We start from the raw sequence: 21,243 nt of genomic DNA, 5'->3' as shown, positions 1-21,243 counted from the left end.
TGCCTTGCTCGAGGGCACTGAGGCCGCGCCTGAAACGCAGCACCGGGGGATCGAACGCGCTGCTCATTTCCTGTGACGCCGCCGCAGTGACGCCTGACAAGGTCACTGCTAATGTGCTTAAGTCTAGATTCAAACAAAGATGTAGATGACGTAGATTTGTCCTGAACCGCGCTGGCTAAAGTCGCTGCGTGATGTCATGCTAACATTTGGATGCGATTAAAGACGCTGTCGCCGGGATGGTCGCCACATGCGGGCGATAAAAAGAACCGCAACTCCCATAAAGCCCGTTACTTCCTGCCGCTCTTGTTCTCTGGTGAAACAGTCGTTTAAGTCAAAGTCTTCTTCCTCCCAAGCTAACGGCTGCGTTGCCCAACAAGCCTGTGACTGATTAGCGATGGTCTCACCTCTGCGACCGGGCGCCGACGCTGAAGCCCACGTAGCCTTCCTGGGGTAGCGAGTCGTCCCCCAGCTCCCGCAGGTCCTGGGGGGCCAAATACTTGTCCGTGTCTCCGGTCATTGCATCGTCACCTAGAGGACGGACGCAACCACAGACAAAAGAGGGTTATCGAAGAGGCCAGTGTGCGTGTTTTCATTAGCCAAGCGCCACAAGTTTAGCCCAACAAAGTGGCTCTTTTAGAGAGGCCGATCAATGCGGCCTCTGCCCGGGGGCTGGATTCCAGTTCAGCTCCCATCCGAGGGACGCAGCAAACCACAGTCTCCTGGTCATTAAAGGGTTTTTGTCTCAGGTCCCACGTGACAAAATAAACGTGAAGAGTGAAGCTTAGTCAGACACCAGCGGTTAGAGTGTTTCACTAGCTCGTTTCTTTCCCCCAAATCAGCTACAAGATCCACAAAACTTCACAGCAAAGCGTCAGTGCGGCTCTGGAAACATACGTTAGAGTGTTAGCAGGAAGACAGCTAGCATGCTAGTCTGCTGATGAAGCGGCGACCGCCGGGCTGAAAGAGAGGCGGGAGGAGGGAACAAGTGCGTGCAGGCCGAGAACCCCAGAGAATCAAAAGGGAGGCGTTCCAGCCACCACGAAGCACCGGCGGACCCCCCCCCCCGACCCCACCCTCCTGTCCCCTCCATCCCTGCTGCTCCCTCACCCTTCCCCCTAAACTTTCTCCCCCTCGCACTTTGGAGACCCCACGTCTGGTGACATTCCAGCACCCGGACGACGGCGTCCCAGAGCCGGCACAGGAACTCACCTCCGGCTCTGGAGCTCCTCATCAGGTCCAGTTCCTCCGGATTTCACCCCGAACTAAACTTTCCAGCCGCTCTCTCTCCCTCTTCTGTGTAGTCTCTCTGTCACACCCGGCGCTCGCACAAAACAGATCAGCTTTCTCCCGCCTCCCCCCCCCCCACCCTGCTACAGGATTATCCTGTGTGTGTGTGTGTGTGTGTGTGTGTGTGTGTGTGTGAGAGAGAGAGTTCCAGGACACCTTTAGAGCCCAGCAGGACAGAAATAGCGGGCGGCCGTGCGTGTGCACAGCCTGAAATGGGGTGTTTTTGATTTGTGGGTTGCGCGCAGGTTTGTTGTTGGCCTGACGACGTGCACGCGCACGTGCACTCGCGACAACCTGCGAAGAGAAGTGTTTCTGTGGCTTTTTTTCCCCCCAGGTTTGATCTGGAAATCTGGAAAATCTCTTCGGACCGTTAACAAGTGTGGCTGCTCTATGAAGGGCCAGATTTAGACTGGCCGGTGTGTGTGTGTGTGTGTGTGTGTGTGGGTGGGTGTGTGAGCGTTATTGGAGATGTTCAACACTGCTGTTACTCAACTGTGTGTGTGTGTGCTAATCTATTTATAGATGAGGCAACAAAAAGGACAGCGAGGCCATATTGAATGTGCACAGCTGAAGCTGAGCGTAAGGACTAGCGTGCAGCGCTAACACACATCAGGCGGGTTACTGGCGTTAGATCCACTCGGAACACCTGTTCTGGCACTTACAGGTGTAGCTGATGCAGATGTTTTCAACATCCAACTCTGTATAAACGAAGGGAAAAAAAAAACACGTCTTCAAACCAGTTTTGGGCCCCGCACATTGGAACGGAGGCTAACGGCTACAGACGGATCACGGGCGTCACGGATACAGACAGCACCTCCACACGGCCGGTCCAGGCTCGGCAGGAAGCCGACGTCGAACAGAAGACGACAGCGTGAACGTCGCTCCGTGTTTTGGCCCGTTGTCAGACTAAATGAGGCTATAGCGCCACCTAGTGCAGCGCAGTGGAACCAACTGGCTAAATGGTTAGAATTTCATTTCATGGGCTCCAAAGGAAAGAAAAGGAGATGAACAAAAGTAGTTTTAACTCGAGTTCAGCTTTTTCAGAGCACCACCATGACACACACACACACACACACACGCACACACACGCGCACACACACGCGCACACACACACACACACACACAGGGGGGCTGGCATCATGTTTGCTTTGGGCCACAAGTGTGAAGCTACAATAGAAGCGTCTCTGACGAGCCTCCGCTGACAAAGACTCGAGTGTGTGTGAAAAGACCGTCACACACTCCACAAATGCCATAGGCAGACGGTTGGCATGGCAACCAGGCCAAAAGACATATTTCCCTGTGCCGACGGGGAGATAAATGGTCCTCTGTAATCGTTTCGGGGACGTTGGCTTTACAGACGTGAAGGAGAAGGTTAGAGAATTAAAACGGAGCGAAATAAACCGGAAAAATCACACGGAAACTGGTGGCGATCCCCGAAGAGTTCAACCACAGGAGGTTAAATAACCAAACTGAGGAGGTGGAATAAAGTTTGTGGCTTCTGAACCGCGACAGAAACCCGACCCTGGAGGAGCCGCGACCCCCCCCCCCGCGACCCAAAAGCTGTAAAATGGAGCCTGACCTTCGTCGTCCGACATGTCCAGCACCTCGTTCATCGTCTCCGGAACGTTCATCTTGTGCTTCTCCATCACCGTCTGTGGAGCACAAACGTGCACGTTGGCGTGTGAACTCCACCCCCCCCCTCTTCCCCCCCACAGACATACCTGAGTGGTCAGCGTTTCCTCGGAGACCACTTTGAGGGTGTCGACCACGGAGATGTAGCCGAGCCTCCTGGCGATGGACAGAGCGCTGTTCCCGTTCTGGAAAACAGGGAAAACCCGGGCGGTTTGTGGGAATTCCACTCTGGGAGCAGGGGAGGGGGGGTGTGAGCGGACTCACGTTGGTGAGCTCGTTGGCCGGTGCTCCGTGGTGCAGCAGCAGGTTGATGATGTGTGTGTGGCCCTGCTGGGCGGCCTGATGGAGGGGGGTGTAACCGTTCTGGGGGGGGGGAGAGACCGGTTGGATTCAGGCGTCCTCGTCCTGAAGTCGCTAAAGCGCACGTTGGCGCCCTACCTTTGTCCTCGCGTTGACCTTTGCTTGATTCTTCAGCAGGAAATTAACCATTTTCACGTTGCCGTAGTGACAGGCCACGTGCAGGGGAGTGTATCCCAGCTGGGGAGTAAAGAGACGCCGGTTTACAGGAAGGTTTTTAAGGCGCGGCGAGGGAGGAAACGAGTAGTTTCACCTTGGTCTCGGGGTCCAGCGTCGCTCCGTGGTTGACCAAGATCTCAGCGACGTTCACTTTATCCTCCTGGGCAGCCAGGTGGAGCGGAGTCAGCCCCGACTGGGGAGGGAGACGGACACCGAACGCTCAAAAAGCTGCGTTTCCGCACTGACACGAACGCACCACGAATCCCCCCCCCCCCTCCCTCCCTCCCGTCACCCACAATCCTCGCACCTTATTGCCCACGTTGACGGGAGCGTCTCGCGCCAGGAGCAGGGTCACCACGTCCACGTTGCCTTCCTGCGCCGCCAGGTGCAGCGGCGTGATTCCCTGGCGCGTGACGGTGTCGGTGGGGGCGCCGTACTCCAGCAGCGTGGTGGTTATCTCCATCTGGTTCTTCTTGGCGGCGATGTGGAGCGGCGTGTAGCCGTTCTGGGGGGAGGAGGAGCGATTACGGCGGCGCCGCTCGAGGTCGGAGGTGCGTTTGGGCGTTTTGGGCGTTTCCACAGACTTTTACCTTTGCGGCCGCGTGCGGCGACGCCCCCTGGTTGAGCAAGAGCAGCGCCACCTTCTGGTTATCGTAGTGCGCCGCTACATGCAGTGGAGTTAGTCCACTCTGAACACACACACACACACACACACACACACACAACCAGTCAGAGGTGGCGTTCATCCTGGCGGTGAGCCGCGAGGTGGCGCCGCTAACACACGCGTATGCGACAGTGAAGGGTGGCGGTGTGAGTTTACTGCCTCCTCTTCCCCGCGCGCCTGCTTTACCTTCCCGGCGGCGTCGGGGGAGGCGTCCTTCTGCAGCAGCAGGTTGGCCACCTCCATGTTCCCGTACTTGGCGGCCACATGCAGGGGGGTGAAACCCTTCTGCGGAGACAGGAAGAGCGTAAATCAGGACGCGGCGCCGTTGATGCATCGCAGCTGTTCGCTGGGTTGTCATGACAGCGTGAGACGCTCGTTATTCCCCCCCCCCCCCCCCACGTTCAGGACGTGTGGAACATCGGATTCTCTGGCGATGAGGCAACTTTGACGCAACGAGCCGAGCTCACAACAGATATAAACAGAGAAAGAACGCGGCCAGAACCCACCAAAGAGTCCAGGTCCTGGCCCGTGGATGGAGAAGAGGCCCCGCCCCCGCACGACTAAAACAACCATATCTATATATTCCTGTCATGAGATTTAATTATCACACTCTTCTCTCGTTTCCCTTAGAAACGGATTTTAAATGGATCGACCTGGAATCACGAGTGTATAAAAAGAGTGAGTAAAGGAGGGACGGTCGCCGTCTGGGAACAGAGGAGCCGTTATCCCCAACCTTCCGTAAGAGTAACCGCGGCCCGATTAAAGGCCGTCCTCCCTCCGCCTGACTGCTGCTCTCTGGCATTAAACCCCCCCAAACGCCTTCAAACCAACACATCAAAGCGAGGTCACATGATCTCCCGTTCTCTCCACTGTCTCCCAGGTTCTAAAGGGGTTTTAGGCGGCTTGTGTCTGCTGGGTGGCGTCGGAGCTCTGGGGTCCTCAGGTGTACCTTGGTAATGATGCTCAGGTTGGCGCCGTTGTCCAGGAGCGTCGCCGCCACGTCTCGGTGTCCCTCCCTGGCTGCCAGGTGTAGCGGCGTGTAGCCAGAGCTGGTGGTGGCGTCGGGACACGCTCCGTTGGCCAGCAGCTGTTGGACGATGTCCTGTTTGCCCAGACGGCTGGAGATGTGCAGCGGGGTCTGGTCGTCCTGGCGACGCCAAATCAAACACGCGGTTTTAGGAAAGAGGCTGAGCACAGCGAGAACAATGGCTTCCTTTGATCTTTGGGCTTTAGCTTGGTTGGTTTTAGCATCGACAGAAGAAAAACACGCAGTCAAAGTGGAAACAGGAGAAATAGTTTGGATCTGGCGTCACTCGGTAATTAAACGTGTGCAGAGACAGAACCACACACTCATTACGGTGTCTAACACACACACGCACACACACACACACACACGCGCACACACACACACACACAGAGCACGTTCAGCGTGGGATCTATTATTTTGTCACGTGGGGACTACCTTGGCCCTGGCGTCCACCCGAGCGCCGTTCTGGATCAGATAGCGGACCACGTTTGACTGTCCCGCCCTCGCCGCCATGTGGAGCGCCGTCTCTCCTCTCTGGAACACACGGGAAAGACGGGTTGGTCGTTATTCCCAAGTTTGGATTCTGCACTCGTGCAAAGACCGACTGTGAAAGTTTCTACTGAGAGAGAGAGAGAGAGAGAGAGAGAGAGAGGGAGAGACCCCTGCTCTACACACCCAGCTCACTATAATGACATGCCGTAATGCTCCGTTTCTATGGAAACCTGGCCACAGACGCGGCGTGGGTTACCAAATCCTCTGGGTTAATGTACAGTACAGCCTCTCCCCTCTCATTTCTTTCTCTTCTCCTCTCCACTCCTTCGTTTCTCCTCCTTTTTGAAACCCTCTCTTCCCTCGGGGACGACAGCATTAACGCTCGCTCACGCCGGTTCCGCTCAGTTTGGAAGCGGCCAAACCTCCACCGAGGTCGGGAGTCCCCCTTTAATTTAAATTCCCGAATTTGCCTTTGATCCGGATCCTTTCGTCTCCGACTGCTGCGGGTTTCTCCCCCGGCTGATTCAGACAAACGCTAGCGGACACGGTCCCGGGTCCAGGCGAGAGCTGGACGGGGACACGGACACTCACCACATTACTGGTGTTCGGCGACGCGCCGTGACTGATGAGCTGGTGCACGATGTTGTCGTGTCCCATGAAGGCGGCGACGTGAATCGGGGTGAGGCCGGACTGAGAGGTGAGGAGAGAGTGGTTGAAAGGAGACATTAGCCTGGTTAGCTTTAGCGGCGCGCCTCCTCCGTCACACACGAGAAAGAAAAGTCGTTCAACAAGACAATATTCAACCGTACACACACACACACACACACACACACACACACCTCTGTGACGGCTTGTATGGACGCTCCATGCTTCAGCAGCAGCTCCATCACCTTGACCCTGTTCTTCTTGCAGGCGATGTGCAGAGGAGTGAAACCATTCTGCAAACACAGACGAATCGAACAAAAGGGGCTCAAAATGTGAAAAATACTCCCCAAACCCGCTCGTGTGCTGCTCAGGGGGAGTTTTTTGGGGGGGTTTTTCACCCTCAATGGAGGAAAAACCTGGAACACTGAATGGAAAATACGGTATAAACAAGAGAAACCTGCTTGTCTTTTCCAGCCCTCTTTTACTGGCTTTTTTTTTTCCTGTTCGGTGTTCAAACCAGACGAGCATGTGTGGAAACCATCGAGCCTGGAACACACACACACGCTCCCTCCTTCCTCTCCAACTCTGAGGTTTCAGGATTAGTCCGATGACTTCATTTTCCTCCCTGTCGTTTTTTTCCCCTCCGTCTTCTTTCTGTCTATAAAGTCCAGCTATTCTAACCACACCCAGACTTCTCTCATTACAGAACAGAGGACCGAGACTCTACTTTTATTCAGCTACTTCTTTTAAACTGTCATCATTTAAGAAAAGAACTCCAAAGAGACGAGGGGTAAGAATAAAAATGTTTCTGGACGTGAAGGAAATCAAAGCACTCGCTGATAGTTACCTATTTTAAGGCTCAATATTGAATGTGTCTGAGGTCAATATGATAAAAAAAAAAATAAAAAAATGAGGATAAAGCCTGATAAGGTAACAGAGAAAGCGAAACGTTTTTGAAAACAGGTGATTTTAAATTCACCTGGATGAAAACGTATTTCCGTAAAATGGCGCCCTCTTGTGGTGACAAATAGAAGTACATAAATAAACTCGGTTTTGTTGGGGGTTGTGTTTACAGCACATAAAAGGATAAAAATACTATTAATTATTATTACTATTATTATTATTGTTATTAGTAGCAGTAGTAGTAATAGTTTGGAAGGTTTTAGCTGCCACCTCACAATCTCCTCCCTCGTATTTTAATTCCTCACCAGTGCTTTCGCATTGGGATTCGCCTTCTTGTCCACGATGACCTTGGCCACCTTGTAGTGGCCGCAGTGGGCAGCCACGTGCAACGCCGTCAGGTAGTCATTGGTCACGTCGTCCACGGGCACGTCGTGGTGCAGCAGCAGCTGGACGCAGTTCAGATGGTCGCCTTGCGTGGCCATGTGGAGCGGGGACAGCCCGTTCTGGAGGGAGGAGAGGGAGAACCTGCGTTTTCATAAACTGTGGAGGGAGAAGGATCGGAAAACAGGGGTGAAGGTGGGAACGCTGCCTTGGTCTTGGACAGAATTGGAGCTCCTCTGTTCAGGAGCATATCCACCACTTGCTCGTGGCCGCTCCTCGCCCCACAGTGAAGAGGAGTCAAACCATCCTGTGGAAACAAGCAATGCAACGTCGGTTGTGTTGCAATATTGTTTTAATGGTGGGTGTGTGTGTGTGTGTGTGTGTGTGTGTGTGTGTGTGTGTGTGTGTGTGTGTGTGTGTGTGTGTGTGTGTGTGCGCGTGTGTGTGTGACCTTAGTCCTTGCGTCTATTTTGGCTCCTCTCTCCAGCAGCAGCCGCACCATGTTGCTGTTCCCACGTTTAGACGCTACGTGCAGCGGCGTGATGTCATTCTGAGGACAGAAAAAAGGCACAAGACACAGCAAACATGACATATTTAAGACATAAACAAATGGCATAAATGAGACTGCACCAGTTTCCCGTGGTTAAAAAGTGAAGATGATAAATGTTCTGGTAAACAGCGCCCTCTAGTGGACGACACACCAACTGCACCACACCGCAGCAGCTTTTCGTATCTAATCATCAGTGTGACAACACACTTCTAAAAATGGCTTAATATCTCCTTGATGAGACAAAATACCAACACTTATCTCTTTAAAAAGCTCTAATTTTAATCTTCAGGTACAACCAAACCCACATTTGTCATTTCAACAAAGTAAAACAGCAATAAAAGGATTTTATCTGGGACTATTTACAGCTGGGGATGAGTATTTCCTGTCAGCGTGACTGATAACGCACAGGACCGCCGTCCTTCGCAGTCTCTTCCTTCGATCGTCCCTTTTTCCTCTTCCAGGGATTAAACACGATATTATTGGTTGACAAACACGCCGTTGGCAGCCGATGGCTGACCTGTGCTTGGAGCGCAGCATTCCTGAGCTAAAGTTACTCACTCTGGCCTTGAAGTCCACAGAAGCCCCCCTGTTGAGCAGCAGCGTGGCTACGTTGATGTTCCCGTAGTGAGCGGCGATGTGCAGAGGCGTGAAACCGCTCTGACGGCGAGAGACGGAGAAAAGAATGGTTCAGGAGAGAGACCTGGACGGCTGCTGGGCCGCAGGGAGGCGGGAGGCGGGAGGCAAACATGCGCAGGAATGGAACGTTGCTTTGATGGTAAAGCAGGTCGAGCTTCTGTTTAAACATGCACACGTTTCATTCGTTCTCTTCCGCCCTCCCTCCAGAAACAAGAGGTGAACATGCAGGTGAAGCACAGATTAAGAGCTGGTTCTGCTGGTCGACTCCGGCTGGGTTTGATGGTTCCAGTGCTGGAATGGATTCAGTGTGTTTTAATGATTTAAATGATGTGTTTGAATCCAAAAAGCAACAACATAAAACACAAGCTGAGAGAAGTGAGGTGCTGTTAGTCCAGATGCACCAACCCCCCCCCACTGATGTCTGATCCTGGATCAGTGAGCTGAGGAAAGATGAGCCAGTTTTTCTCCTTTACCGTTTGGCTTTGGCAAGTTTTGCGTGAAATAATGTTTTATTAACTTCTAAACTACTAAATGTGTTTAGTTGTAAGGTGCTTTTATCCTAGCAAAACATCTGGATTGGTGCATCATTAGCCGTTAACATTCAGGCCAGCATTAGCATTCATGCTAGCTGACAGAACGCTTGGGAATGGTGATGAGTGGACTATGAGAAGGAGGAGAAGAGAAGGAGAGGAAGAGGAGGAGAGGAGGGGAGAGGGGAGGAGAGGAAGAGGAGAGGAGAGGAGAGGAGAGGAAGAGGAGAGGAAGAGGAGGGGAGGAGAGGGGAGAGGAGAGGAGAGGAACAGGAGGAGAGGAAGAGGAGAGGAGAGAGGAGAGGAGAGGAAGAGGAGAGGAGAGAAGAGGAGGGGAGGAAGGAGAGGAGAGGAGGGAGAGGAGAGGAAGAGGAGAGGAGAGGAGAAAGGAGAGGGTAGGAAGAGGAGGAGAGGAGAGGAGAGGAGAGGAGAGGAGAGGAGAGGAGAGGAGAGGAGAGGAAGGAGAGGAGAGGAGAGGAGAGGAGAGGAGAGGAGAGGAGAGGAGAGAAGAGAGAGGAGAGGAAGAGGAGGGGAGGAGAGGGAGAGGAGAGGAACAGGAGGAGAGGAAGAGGAGAGGAGAGAGGAGAGGAGAGGAAGAGGAGAGGAGAGGAGAGGAGAGGAGGGGAGGGGAGGAAGGAGAGGAGAGGAGAGGAGAGGAGAGGAGAGGAGAGGAGAGGAGAGGAGAGGAGAGGAGAAAGGAGAGGGTAGGAAGAGGAGGAGAGAGGAGAGGAGAGGAGAGGAGAGGAGAGGAGAGGAGAGGAGAGGAGGAGCAGATGTACCTCTGTTGTTCTATTCACCATCATCTAAAAGGGAAAAGGGTAAACAGGGGAAGGGAGGAAGAGGAACAGACAGAGGGAGGAAGAGGAGGAGGAGAAAATGGGGTGGTTAGTGCACCACAACAACACCAACAACAACAACAACACCACCACCACCAACAACAACACTACCACCACCAACAACACCACCACCACCAACAACAACAACAACAACACCAACACCAACAGCAGCAGCCCTGTAGGAGCATTAAGACGAGGAAATGGAAAGAAGCAAAAGACAGGAAACAACGGAGTGGACGATGGACCCGTCCTGTCTCATGTCCTCATCCCTCACATTTAGCCCCTCCCACAGGAGACGCTGTGGTTCAGAAGGAAAGACCAGATCAGGACTTGGACACGGAGACGTAGACGTCCACCATCGTCCAAACGGGCCGTTAGCAGCTCGTCGGCTGCTTCAAATTTGGCTCGACGTTGGTTTTGCCGACTCACGTGCACCATGCGGGGGGGGGGGGGGGGGCAGGCGTAAAGCGGGATAGATTCAAATCAAACAGGGTCAGGATCGGAGGGAGGGGAGTTCTGGTTCCGGTACCTTGGACTCCACGTTAGCGTTGTGGTCGCTCTGCAGCAGCAGCGCCGCGGCCTTGGTGTCGTCCTTGCGCGCGGCGATGTGCAGGGCGGGGAGGCGGACCTTCCCCTTGGTGTCGTTCTCCAGCAGGAGGGAGACCACCTGCTCGTGGCCCTGCTGCAGCGCCACCGCCAGAGGGGTGAACCCGTCCTGGGGGGGGGGGGCAGCACAAACGGGTCAGCCACAAACCCGTCGGCCCTCGTGGTGCGTTCAGGTTCCCTTACCTCGGTGGCGATGCTCTGACTGGAGCTGTTGTCCAGCAGGAACTGGACCACCTCCAGGTGGTTCTCCTGCGCCGCCATGTAGAGCGGCGTGAATCCATTCTGGGGGGGGGGGGGGGGGGGGGGGGGATAACGCACGTTCAGGACAGAAACAGCGCCGATGCTCGGCAACATTACTGGATTTGCTCCGTCATGGTGGCTCTGTCGTTGGGAGGGAAGCCTGAATTTTCCTGACGTCCGCAAGGACACTCGAACGCATCAGCGGCAGTATCAGGAAGTACTTCCTGTCACCTCCGTAGACACCTCGCACTGCGCAACTCTGAAGATAAGAGCTCTGCACAGGGCTCTGGGTGTCGCCATAGCAACACCAGGGTCCAAAAACCACTTCAGCAGCCCCCCTCTTGGTAAACAGAGCCAAGGACACAAAACTGCGTAAAATCCCTCATTCTAGCAGATAAAAATCATCTCAAATTAGATGTCAGGTTTAACGAAGCACCTCTTTGTCACCACTAAAGGAAAATTACAAATATTACGATTTCCAAATGTTATTTAGTGCACGTGATAAAGCAAAGCTTTAACATTGCTCTGGTAGCTTTGGTGACCAGGAGTGTGTGTGTGTGTGTGTGTGCGTGTGTGTGTGTGTGTCAGGAAGCACCACAGTGTTGCTGACGCAGCACACACACCAGCAGATGGGCCCTGTGTGCTCGTATTTATAGTAAAGATGTTTGATGTTTTACTATGCTTGTGGGGGCACCTTTGCTTCATATTCACAGGGTCAAGAGGAAGAGTGTGTGTTAAAGTGAGCAAATGCAATCCAAATGATGACAACGCGCGTGCGTCCTTACCTGAGACTGTGCGTTGACGTTGGCGTGGTGGGTGACGAGCTTCTTGACCACGTCCGTCTGTCCGGCGAGCGACGCTATGTGGAGGGCTGTGTTCCCTTTCTGCTGTCCAGAGGAGAAAGGAAGACAGAGTTAGAGCTTTAGTTACAGTTAAAAACTTTAGTTACAGTTAAAAACTGTAATGAAACGAATCCGAAGTGAGCAACACACACACACACACACACACACACACACACCTTGGTGGCGGCGTCCACGTTGGCGCCCAGCTTGATGAGCTCCGCCACCACTTCCACATGACCCTCTTTGGAGGCCAGATGAAGCGCGTTCAGACCATTCTGAGGGGAAAAGGCAGCTGTAATCCCAGGAAGTGATGTAATCCCAGGAAGTGATGCAATCCCAGGAAGTGCTGCTCCGAGGCCTGCGGGCGGTTATCGGTTACCTGGTTGCAGATGTTGATGTCCACGCCGTTCTTCAGGTAGTCCAAGGTCTTCTCCAGGTTCCCGGCCCGGGCGGAACGCAGGTAACAAGCGTTGACATCCGTCTGCAGGAGGGCGACGGACAGAAAAGACGAGGTTGAGTCGCCCGAGTCACTCCGCATTTGCACGACAGTCGTGCGAAAACGGATTTATTTTAAATTAAAGTGCAACAAAACAGCAGCAGCAGCATCGGTTGGCCACGCCGAAATATTGGCTTTATCGCGGTGAAGCCGAGATCAGCGAGCTAAAGAAGCTGTGTGTGTGTGTGTGCGTGTGTGTGTGTGTGTGTGTGTGTGTGTGTGTGTGTGTGTACGGGCTCTGGATTGTGCAGAGCGACAGTTGGAACAGGAGGAAGGACGGAGGCTCTCCAGCTCCGATTTCACACTGCAGCACTTAGCAGCCTGCCACACCCACATATTTGAACAGAAATACACACGTGCACGCACACACACGTGCACGCACACACACACACACGCCGGGGAGAGACCTGCTCCTGTGACCCCTTATTAACACTATCATGTGTCCGGCCGAGCTTTAAATTTGTTACTGATTTACTAAATTCAACACACTCGCCGGTTGCTTGTTTATTTACCTTAATAATTTCGCTTCCACGCTGCTTTTCTCAATGCATTATGGGATATGTTGAGCCTAACACAGGTGTTATAGCCCCCCCCACTTAACATTTGGTCCCCACAGAATGACCAACTCCCTGATTAGAGATCAAGAATACAAGCTGTGACATTAGCAAAAGAGCTAATGCTAACATCTGCTACAGGGTCAGTAATATTCCCATCGAGCACGCCACACAGAGCCATGCTAGCTTTAAGCCCCGCCCCTTTACATGCTGCTATGCTAGTGCTGCTATGCTAGTGTAGTGTGTTTTTAAATGATGATTTTACAACTCCTGGATTTGAGGTTTATATTCAGCATCGAGGCGCTCGGTGTCGCCGATGAGTTTATTTTACGCACCATGGATGCATTCATCAATCCCGATGGTCAGAAACACGACAGGCGGGAGGGGAATAAAGTTAGCGTCGGCGCCGTGCGGCATCAAAGAAAATACCGTCATGCTCGCTGTTGCGTAAACTCTGTTATTGCAAAGAGATTGTTGCCTAAAGCTGATGGATGAGCTCACTTCCCACTTTCTGAATGGGAGGGCTCACACACACACACACACACACACACACACACACACACACACAGGCCAGTGTCAGCGTCCATGTGGGCCTCCCTGACACACCAGACTGAACATTTGTGGAGGATTTCTCCAGAAATACGTTACTTCCTCCCTCCTCCTGCCAGGACAGCGTCATTCCCTGATACAAAACACTCGATCCCATTAAAAGAGATCCAGAACGGTTGACCTGGAGCATCTGGAGCGCACTCAGATCAGCCATTCGCAAACTCGGATGCTAACGGAGAGAAGGACGTGATTGTAATCAGGCTGGTGCATTTCCCGGGCATGAATTCCCACCAGTCGGATCCTCGATGCCAGCAGGCATAACTCAGGGAATTATCCAGTTTAAGGCAGAGTCACACTCTTCACCGTGGCTGGAACATCCTCCACTCAGGGTGTTATAAACATGAATTAGAAGTTTATTACCAGGCTGTTCTTATCTTTAAGGTCTAATATTTCCATGTTTTCTAGTCCCAGAACTGGAGTCTGCAGACTGCTGTTGTCCTGCTTTAGATGGTGATTTGGAACAGGAGTGAGGCTTAAACTGGTCTCACACACACACACACACACACACACACACACACACACACACACACACACACGTAAACAAACCAACTGCTATCAGTGCGTTTCCCACTGCTAATGTAGCTGAACTGCAGCCTTTCCGGTTCTGGTTCTGGATCAGCTAAACCACAGCCTGCATGTGGTCACACAGCCGGCGTGCAGCGCACGACATGCATGTACTGTACACGTGCACGGCCACGGAGGACATTTGTCTCCAGGAATAGATGAAATGTGCAGAGCCGCTCTGCAGAGCTGGTCGGGAACGCCGACGTCACCCTTCCTGTGTGTCCTACAGCTCACAGGGTCACAGCAGACGCTTCCAAACAAACGCTAAATGTGTCGGAACCTACAGACGCACGCACGCGCGCACACACAACATCGCCACACCGTCGCTCTGTTGATTACCCTCTGAGCCGGGTCCGTGCGCCGCAGCACGGGACGCTACGGTGGCTAACGGAAAATGCTCCGAGATGTTTGGATCCCTGAAAATCCCTCTAAGATCAAAGGATTCCAGGTCTCCTCCGCACCGTCGAGTCTTTAAATCACAGCTCAAGCTGGAATCATCACTCACGTGGATCCAGTGGCTCCACACACACACGCACACACACACACACACACACACACACACACGCAGAGCTTTGCACCCCTGGCCAAGGTCAGGTGCTTCTATTTGCTGCCCCGTACTGGATCCACGGAAAGACGCCTCGGAGGTCTCAGCACATCGTTTAGAACGCTTCAAACAAAGTAATTCACACACAGACACACGCACACACACGCACACACACACACACACTGCAGCAGTGGTGCAGCAGCAACACCTCACCGTCCCGTCTCTGGATAGCTGCTGCAGCACCGCTAACCTCCCCCCCCCCACCCCCCTGCTCTGAAATCCTCCAAATCCTGTTAGTAAAAACACAAATTAAACCGAGGAGAGGGGGTGGGGGGTCGGGGGGGTCAGGGGAAACTTCACCGCCAACGGTTAAAACTTACTTCAGACAAATATTCCGCCGCCTCCTCCACTGCCATGCTGCTCAGCCCCGCAGCTCCGAGTGAGGAACCTGAGCTCCGTCACTGGAACCAGGAAGAGAGGGATGGGGGCAAGAGAGGAGAGGGGGGGGCGGAGGGACGCTCAGTGTGTGTGTGTGTGTGTGTGTGTGTGTGGGGGGGGCTTATGTCACCGCTAAAAATACCTGGCGTGAAGAGAGAAAGTCCAGAGCAGGGGGGGAGGGGGGGGCTAATCCAGAACCAAGTCTCTCCGGAGTAACATGGGATCAGAGGGCCAAACGGTGCTACAGTGTCTGTGTGTGTGTGTGTGTGTGTGTGTGTGTGTGTGTGTGTGTGTGCGCGCAAAGAGAAAGTTTCTAAGTTTCTGTACTTTTTTTCACTGTACACCATTCACCACTTCCTGTCCACATGGTTCAAGAGGCCAGAGGTCAATTCCTTAGAAATGGGAGACACGCACACACACACACACACACACACACACACACAGCCTGGATTAAACCATTCCTAAACTGTTCCCAGTTCAGTCTGTCCTTCCCTGCCTGGAGCGGGAAGTCACCTGATGCTTGTTTGAGGTACAGGTGCACTGAATCAACACCACGTTACTTATTGACGGAGGGGAAACACAGACTGATGCAACAGGGGGACGATTTGAGGACAGAGACGGATCCCGGGACACACTCGTCCTCACGGGAAGCTTCGGTCTGATCCAAACGATTCGCCGCCTCCACGATGGAAGGAACGATGGTGCGTAAGTACAGCGCAGCGTTCCAACGCCGCCCGGCGTGCTCGCTCAACGCCTCTCTAACCGCTCCAGCTCAAGGTCGTGCTCGCCGCGCTGCTCACGGCGGTGGCTCGGCCGTCGCCGCTGCCCACAGACTGCAGCGACGTGTACAAAGCCGGCTGGGGCCAGAGCGGCGTGTACGCCATCTACCCGGCGGGCCCCACCTCGCCGGTGCAGGTGTACTGCGACATGAGCCCGGACCGCATCGACACCTCCCCAGAGAAGTGGACGGTGAGCAGGTCAAGGGGTTGTTAGCATAGCTAGCTTCCTGCTAATGCACATGTGACGTGGGGGGAGGGCTGGAACTGAATTAGCGAATGTTGAGATGTCCACAGGTGATCCAGCGGAGGCAGGACGGGACAGTCAACTTCTACATGAAGTGGGATCACTACAAACGAGGATTTGGCAGCGCCGCCGGAGAGTACTGGCTCGGTGCGGCCATTGGGGATTTATGCTAGCTGCTTTGGGGGGTGCGTGTCCTGGCTCGGGGGGTAAGAAGCGTCTCCGTGTTTGTCCTGCAGGCCTGGAGACCATGCACCTCCTCACACAGGCCAAGAAGTACGAGCTGAAGGTGGACATGGAGGACTTTGACGGCCAGAACGTCTTCGCCCATTACTCCTCCTTCTCTGTCGGTCCGGAGGCGGAGGGATACAAGCTCAGCCTGGGGAGCTTCGTGAAGGGGGCAGCGGGTGCGCTCTCCGCCGCCGCCGCCGCCGTCGTGGCCGCCAGATTCCCCGCCCCAGCCTTAAACGCTCCGTCTCTCTTCCCACAGGAGACTCGTTGAGCGGACACAACGGGATGAAATTCACAACCATCGACAAAGACCAGGACACCAACGAGTCCAACTGCGCCCAGCTGGCCTACGGAGCGTTCTGGTATTACAACTGCTTCGGCGCCAACCCCAACGGGATCTACACCTGGGGGCCGTCGCCGCGGGCACACGGCGTGCAGTGGAGGAGCTTTAAGGGGCTGGAGTACTCCCTAAAAACCATCGTGATGAAGATCAGGCCCGCTGCGGAATAAAAGCAAACTCGTTTGAAGCTTTTCTTTTTTTCTTCTTATTCTTGAAATTGATCGTTTGAAAATTTGAGGGGGGGGGGGGGGGTTGTATCTATTTACAAACTGGAAGTAGGACACAAACACACACACACACACAACCCGCGTTTTATATGACATCACGAAGGGAGGGCGCGGGGGTTGCCATGGCAACAGGAAACTCTTGAATTTGCTGCATTGCTCCGGTGTGGGACGTATAGAGGCCGGATGATCCCGAGCACCTGGAGCAGGATTTAGGACAATAAAGCTACACCAGGTGGTAGGATGAGTATATGACTAAATATAGAGACGTATGCCACACACACACACACACACACACACACACACACACACACACACACACACACACACACACACACACACACTGCAGACGGTCTGGATACATGTCAATAATTTCCAGGTTGTGCCCCCTAGTGGTATGTTGGTGGTATTGCACAGGCTGCAGTTAGCTGTAGGAAGAGTGTGTGTGTGAAAGAGAGAGAGAGAGAGAGAGAGAGAGGGAGGGAGGGAGAGGGATAGATTTGTGTGAGTGAGGGACAGAGGGAATGCTGCACTCTGATTGGCTGTTTGGCCACTGCAGTCTCAGTATTCGCTGGAAAAGAGGAGGAACCGGCCGCTCCGAGTCAGAACTCGGCCCTGCGATGAAGCCTTAAATATCAGAGGTTTCGGCGCCGTCAGACGGATGATGTGCATCGCCGCCTCCTCCCTTAAACCCGTCCGTCAGCATCCCCCCCGCCCCCCCCGCCCGCTGGCAGCTCTGCCGCTCTCACGCCTCATTGGGCGACGGCCGACGATGCTGCTCTGCTGCAGCTGCTGGACGGTCGTCACGGTGCTGCTGCGCGCCTGCCCGTGTCACGTATGTGCATCAAACCAGGCGCTAGCGGCCACACGAACGTCACCAGCATCCTCACGCACGTTCGAAAGGACTGCGGTGGGACACAGCTGGGCCCAAAACAACAATTCTTCCTGTTAGCATTGGCTAACGAGCGCTACAGCCCCGACGGCGCGTGCACTGATGTGATAAAGCTGAGTACAGACAACCGAGGAGGAGGAGGAGGAGGAGAGCGATCGAGGCCATTAAGGCGTCGCTGGGAAAATCAATGCAGCACTTTAGCTGCACGGGCGACAATCGGAAGGAACAATTCCCGCAGAGCTTAAACTGCCGTTTTTAACGTATAGAATTGGCCGATTCGCCGCTGCAGCAGCATAAAGAGAGCAGGGAGGATGCAGAGCGAGGGGGCAGAACCGCGTTCTTCCAGGGGCTGCAGGTGTTGCGTAACGGCAGAACTCCCACAGGCCGCAACATGAAGAACCTTAAAAATAATCAAGCGTGCTGCAGCACAGCGGAGCCCCACAGACCCCCCCCCCCAGAACGTGACCCTGGCGGGTGGACCTCCGCACCTCCAGCGGTGCAGACAAACATCATGACATCACTTGTTTCCAGGAGCCCAGCTAATCAATATTTAATGAGAGCAGCCGTCCCGGCCTTTGATGTCTGAGAAATGCAGAATTCAAAGCATCTGCGGCGGAGGAAGTAGCGAATCGGAAGCATCAAAGGAAAAGTGGTGGGAAACTTCTGGCACCTCAACGCCGATGAGGTTTTGTTTACTGGGAGCTGCGTTAATCCCGCCCTGAGGGACCCCAGGAAAACTGCAGACGAACAGGGGGGAATTCGATTCCTCCTCATTCTGCAGAGCCCACGCTAATCTTCCCACGTGGAAATTGGGAAGCGAGAAGCGCCGCGTTCGCTGGAACGGGGATCGGCCGGTATGAAAGCGTGCGTGGGCGTGTGCGTAAGTGGAAGGACCGTCCCAGTTCTGAGCATCAATTTTCCACTTTAGAGCAGAGGGAGGAAGGATAAAAGGCCCAGCAGCATCCTCACCCTCTTCCACCTCCCTGCACTTCCTGAACCCTCTCTGCTTCTCTTCTCATCTCATTCCTGAGGTTATGGAGGCTCTGCACCAGCCCTGCGCCCCCCCCCCCAGACTTTGGGCTTTGAATTCAACTGAAAGATCTTCCAAGGAGGTCGGAAGTTCTCCTAGATTCAGCAGCACGGCGCGACGCCACGCTAGCAGCAGACGAGCTTAAAGCGCTTAAAGCTCCCACAGATGTTGTTAAAAACAAAGAAAACTCCTATTTTTCTGTGCAATGGGGGGGGGGGGGCACCTCCAGCGCTTGATCAAGGATCTTTTGCTGTATTTGAGTCGCTGGAGCCACTATTTTCATGACTGTTACGTAGATTTCAGCTTTCTGGCAAGAGAAAACTGGAAAATTTCCCCAGAAACAAAACAAGCAAAATCTTTAATTCCTTCCAATCTACAAAATCTGGAAATGTGACTCAAGAAAGGCAAAGAATAATGGTGATAATGTCAACTGTAAGGGCTGAATTTATATCAAATCTGAGGAATCTCAGGAACAAAGAGACAGGAGCCGTCTGACGGACGAGAAGCTTCATATGAATTTTGGCCTAAATTAGTGTCAGGGGATTAATGTGGGACAATTGTGTGGTCACAAGGGACCCGCGAGAGTGTGTGTGTGTGTGTGTGTGTGTGACGGAGAGAGAGTGTGAAAGAGAGAGAGAGAATCACATAAAGAGAAGTGCAGCAGAACAATACAAGCCTCTGCCAGATGACACCAGGATGGGGGAGGCATTGAAAGAAAGGCAGCGAGATGAGGGACGGGGGGGGGGGGGGGGGCGGAGGAGCAGAACAGAAGTAGAAAGAATCGAGTCAGTCCCAAAAATAAACCTCAGCAAAAGCGTTTCCCTATTCTCATCTTAATCCCCTTTCTGCTATTAATGTCTTTAAAAACAGGCTGATCCCTTTTTAGACCAATCAAAACGCCCCATAAATGACCTTTGTCAGCCTTTATTGGGTTTGTTTACTAGCCAAGAGTGTATCGATTAGCGTTAGCATCCTGACATTTGCTGATTAGCGCCCAATGTTAGCATAGCTGATCTGCGTCGTCAGCACGCCGGGGAAGCTAGCAGGTATTAGTCAGCTCGTAACGAATCAGCCAGTTTACCGGCCGATCGGGAAACAGGACAGACTGCAGCACAGCAGAGCACGCACGTTGCTCGTGCGCTCTCGCCGTGAAAGGCTGACACGCACGTCAAATTGAAGCTGAAGCACGACGCTAATGGCTTTAATGGAAGGAGCGCGGCGATACCGTCTGAGTGGCGTTGATAGTGCATGTGGTGTCGGACACGTGCTGGACGGAGCGCCGGACATTCCTGGGAGACATTTGTGGATGGCAAACTGCCAGTACGACACCAGGAAAACAGATAATGTCTGACGCTAAATGCTATCAGAACACTGAACCCACCCGACCAGCACCGAACAGATACCCATACTTTAAAGTAAAGCAAAATACAACTGGACCAGAACGTAGCGAGGGAACACGAGGACGGGACCAAAAGCTAACTGAGGTGAGGCCATTTGATCCGAGCGGGGAGGGAGACTCCTGCTGCGTGGCGCCCCGGCCCGGGTAGACAGTGGTATAGCTTTACCTGGAGCGGGCCCAGGACAGACGGTACTGTCCCCGTGGCGGCACGCCGAGGACGCCAGCAAACTGCTGATGTCACCTCGAAAACAGGTCTGACAGCAACACGTTGGCGTCACCTGTTGGGTTTTCCCAGGAAACCACAAGTGGTCGGTTCGCTGGTCTGGGGACAAGTCTGGGGACAAGTCTGGGGACAAGCCTGGGCACAAGCCTGGGGACAAGCCTGGGGACAAGTCTGAGGACAAGTCTGAGGACAAGCCTGGGGACAAGCCTGGGGACAAGCCTGGGGACAAGTCTGGGGACAAGCCTGGGGACAAGTCTGGGGACAAGCCTGGGGACAAGCCTGGGGACAAGCCTGGGGACAAGTCTGGGGACAAGTCTGAGGACAAGCCTGGGGACAAGTCTTCCCACGACCATTATTGTAGCATTGCTCAAATGTCCCAACCTGAAGATCCTGCAGGGCCCTGATCCCAGTCGTCATTTCCATGACAACAAAAATGCCCCCAGAGAAGGTCTACGCTGGGAACCGTTGCATCGATACCTCGCAGCGAGCCGGCCTGACGTCCTGCGACCTCCCAACCACTTTTGACCTTGATGCTAACGAGGTCAAGGGCGCTGGCGACAGGTGGCCACGCCCAGAACGAGGACGGCCCGAGGCCGGCCGGCACGCGTCCTCGCCACACGCACAAGGACAAATGTCAGCGGGACACACCTGGGAAACACTAATTATTTTCAGCAATCACAGCAAGACACACACACACACACACACACACACACACACACACACACACGCACACACACACGCACGCACACACACACACACACACACACACACACGTTATCCAAACACTCAATGCTGCGTCAACATCAGCTGAATCATCAAACGTCACTGAAATCAGTGATTATTGATCACCAGTCAGATGTACTGAGCGATGTCTTAACTTTGTCCTTGCACA

General features: G+C 53.6%; 2 protein-coding genes across 32 annotated transcripts in view; one reads left to right on the top strand and one right to left on the bottom strand.

Moving 5' to 3' along the window:
- The window catches only part of LOC101073197 (ankyrin-3-like), a 68,674-nt gene that overhangs the window by 23,943 nt on the left and 23,488 nt on the right, over positions 1-21,243 (bottom strand). For 20 of the 31 annotated variants that reach the window (XM_029832746.1, XM_029832719.1, XM_029832725.1 and 17 more), the window contains exons 2-25: positions 12,167-12,268; positions 11,964-12,062; positions 11,731-11,832; positions 10,889-10,987; positions 10,629-10,814; positions 10,043-10,066; positions 8,656-8,754; positions 7,999-8,097; positions 7,756-7,854; positions 7,472-7,669; positions 6,458-6,556; positions 6,210-6,308; positions 5,562-5,660; positions 5,049-5,246; positions 4,286-4,384; positions 4,026-4,124; positions 3,743-3,940; positions 3,530-3,628; positions 3,358-3,456; positions 3,184-3,282; positions 3,009-3,104; positions 2,867-2,939; positions 1,950-1,985; positions 405-528 (exon numbers count right to left, since the gene is read on the bottom strand). In XM_029832746.1, coding sequence (XP_029688606.1) covers positions 405-528; positions 1,950-1,985; positions 2,867-2,939; positions 3,009-3,104; positions 3,184-3,282; positions 3,358-3,456; positions 3,530-3,628; positions 3,743-3,940; positions 4,026-4,124; positions 4,286-4,384; positions 5,049-5,246; positions 5,562-5,660; positions 6,210-6,308; positions 6,458-6,556; positions 7,472-7,669; positions 7,756-7,854; positions 7,999-8,097; positions 8,656-8,754; positions 10,043-10,066; positions 10,629-10,814; positions 10,889-10,987; positions 11,731-11,832; positions 11,964-12,062; positions 12,167-12,268 — 2,624 coding nt within the window. Of the gene's footprint in view, positions 1-404; positions 529-1,949; positions 1,986-2,866; positions 2,940-3,008; positions 3,105-3,183; positions 3,283-3,357; positions 3,457-3,529; positions 3,629-3,742; positions 3,941-4,025; positions 4,125-4,285; positions 4,385-5,048; positions 5,247-5,561; positions 5,661-6,209; positions 6,309-6,457; positions 6,557-7,471; positions 7,670-7,755; positions 7,855-7,998; positions 8,098-8,655; positions 8,755-10,042; positions 10,067-10,628; positions 10,815-10,888; positions 10,988-11,730; positions 11,833-11,963; positions 12,063-12,166; positions 12,269-14,934; positions 15,054-21,243 lie in introns of those variants that run through there. The other 11 variants (XM_029832706.1, XM_029832738.1, XM_029832699.1 and 8 more) reach the window with 7 other exon arrangements.
- On the top strand, positions 15,535-16,774 carry LOC101073428 (microfibril-associated glycoprotein 4-like). Its single transcript, XM_003961050.3, has 5 exons — positions 15,535-15,693; positions 15,764-15,961; positions 16,066-16,162; positions 16,252-16,419; positions 16,503-16,774. The coding sequence occupies exons 1-5, from the start codon at positions 15,679-15,681 to the stop codon at positions 16,751-16,753; spliced, it is 729 nt and encodes a 242-aa protein (XP_003961099.2). The 5' UTR covers positions 15,535-15,678; the 3' UTR covers positions 16,754-16,774.

The sequence above is a fragment of the Takifugu rubripes genome, chromosome 1, assembly GCF_901000725.2.
Source record: "Takifugu rubripes chromosome 1, fTakRub1.2, whole genome shotgun sequence".
Lineage (NCBI taxonomy): Eukaryota > Metazoa > Chordata > Actinopteri > Tetraodontiformes > Tetraodontidae > Takifugu > Takifugu rubripes.
The sequence above is the reverse complement of the archived record's forward strand: the minus strand, read 5'-3'. Positions and strand labels throughout refer to the sequence as shown.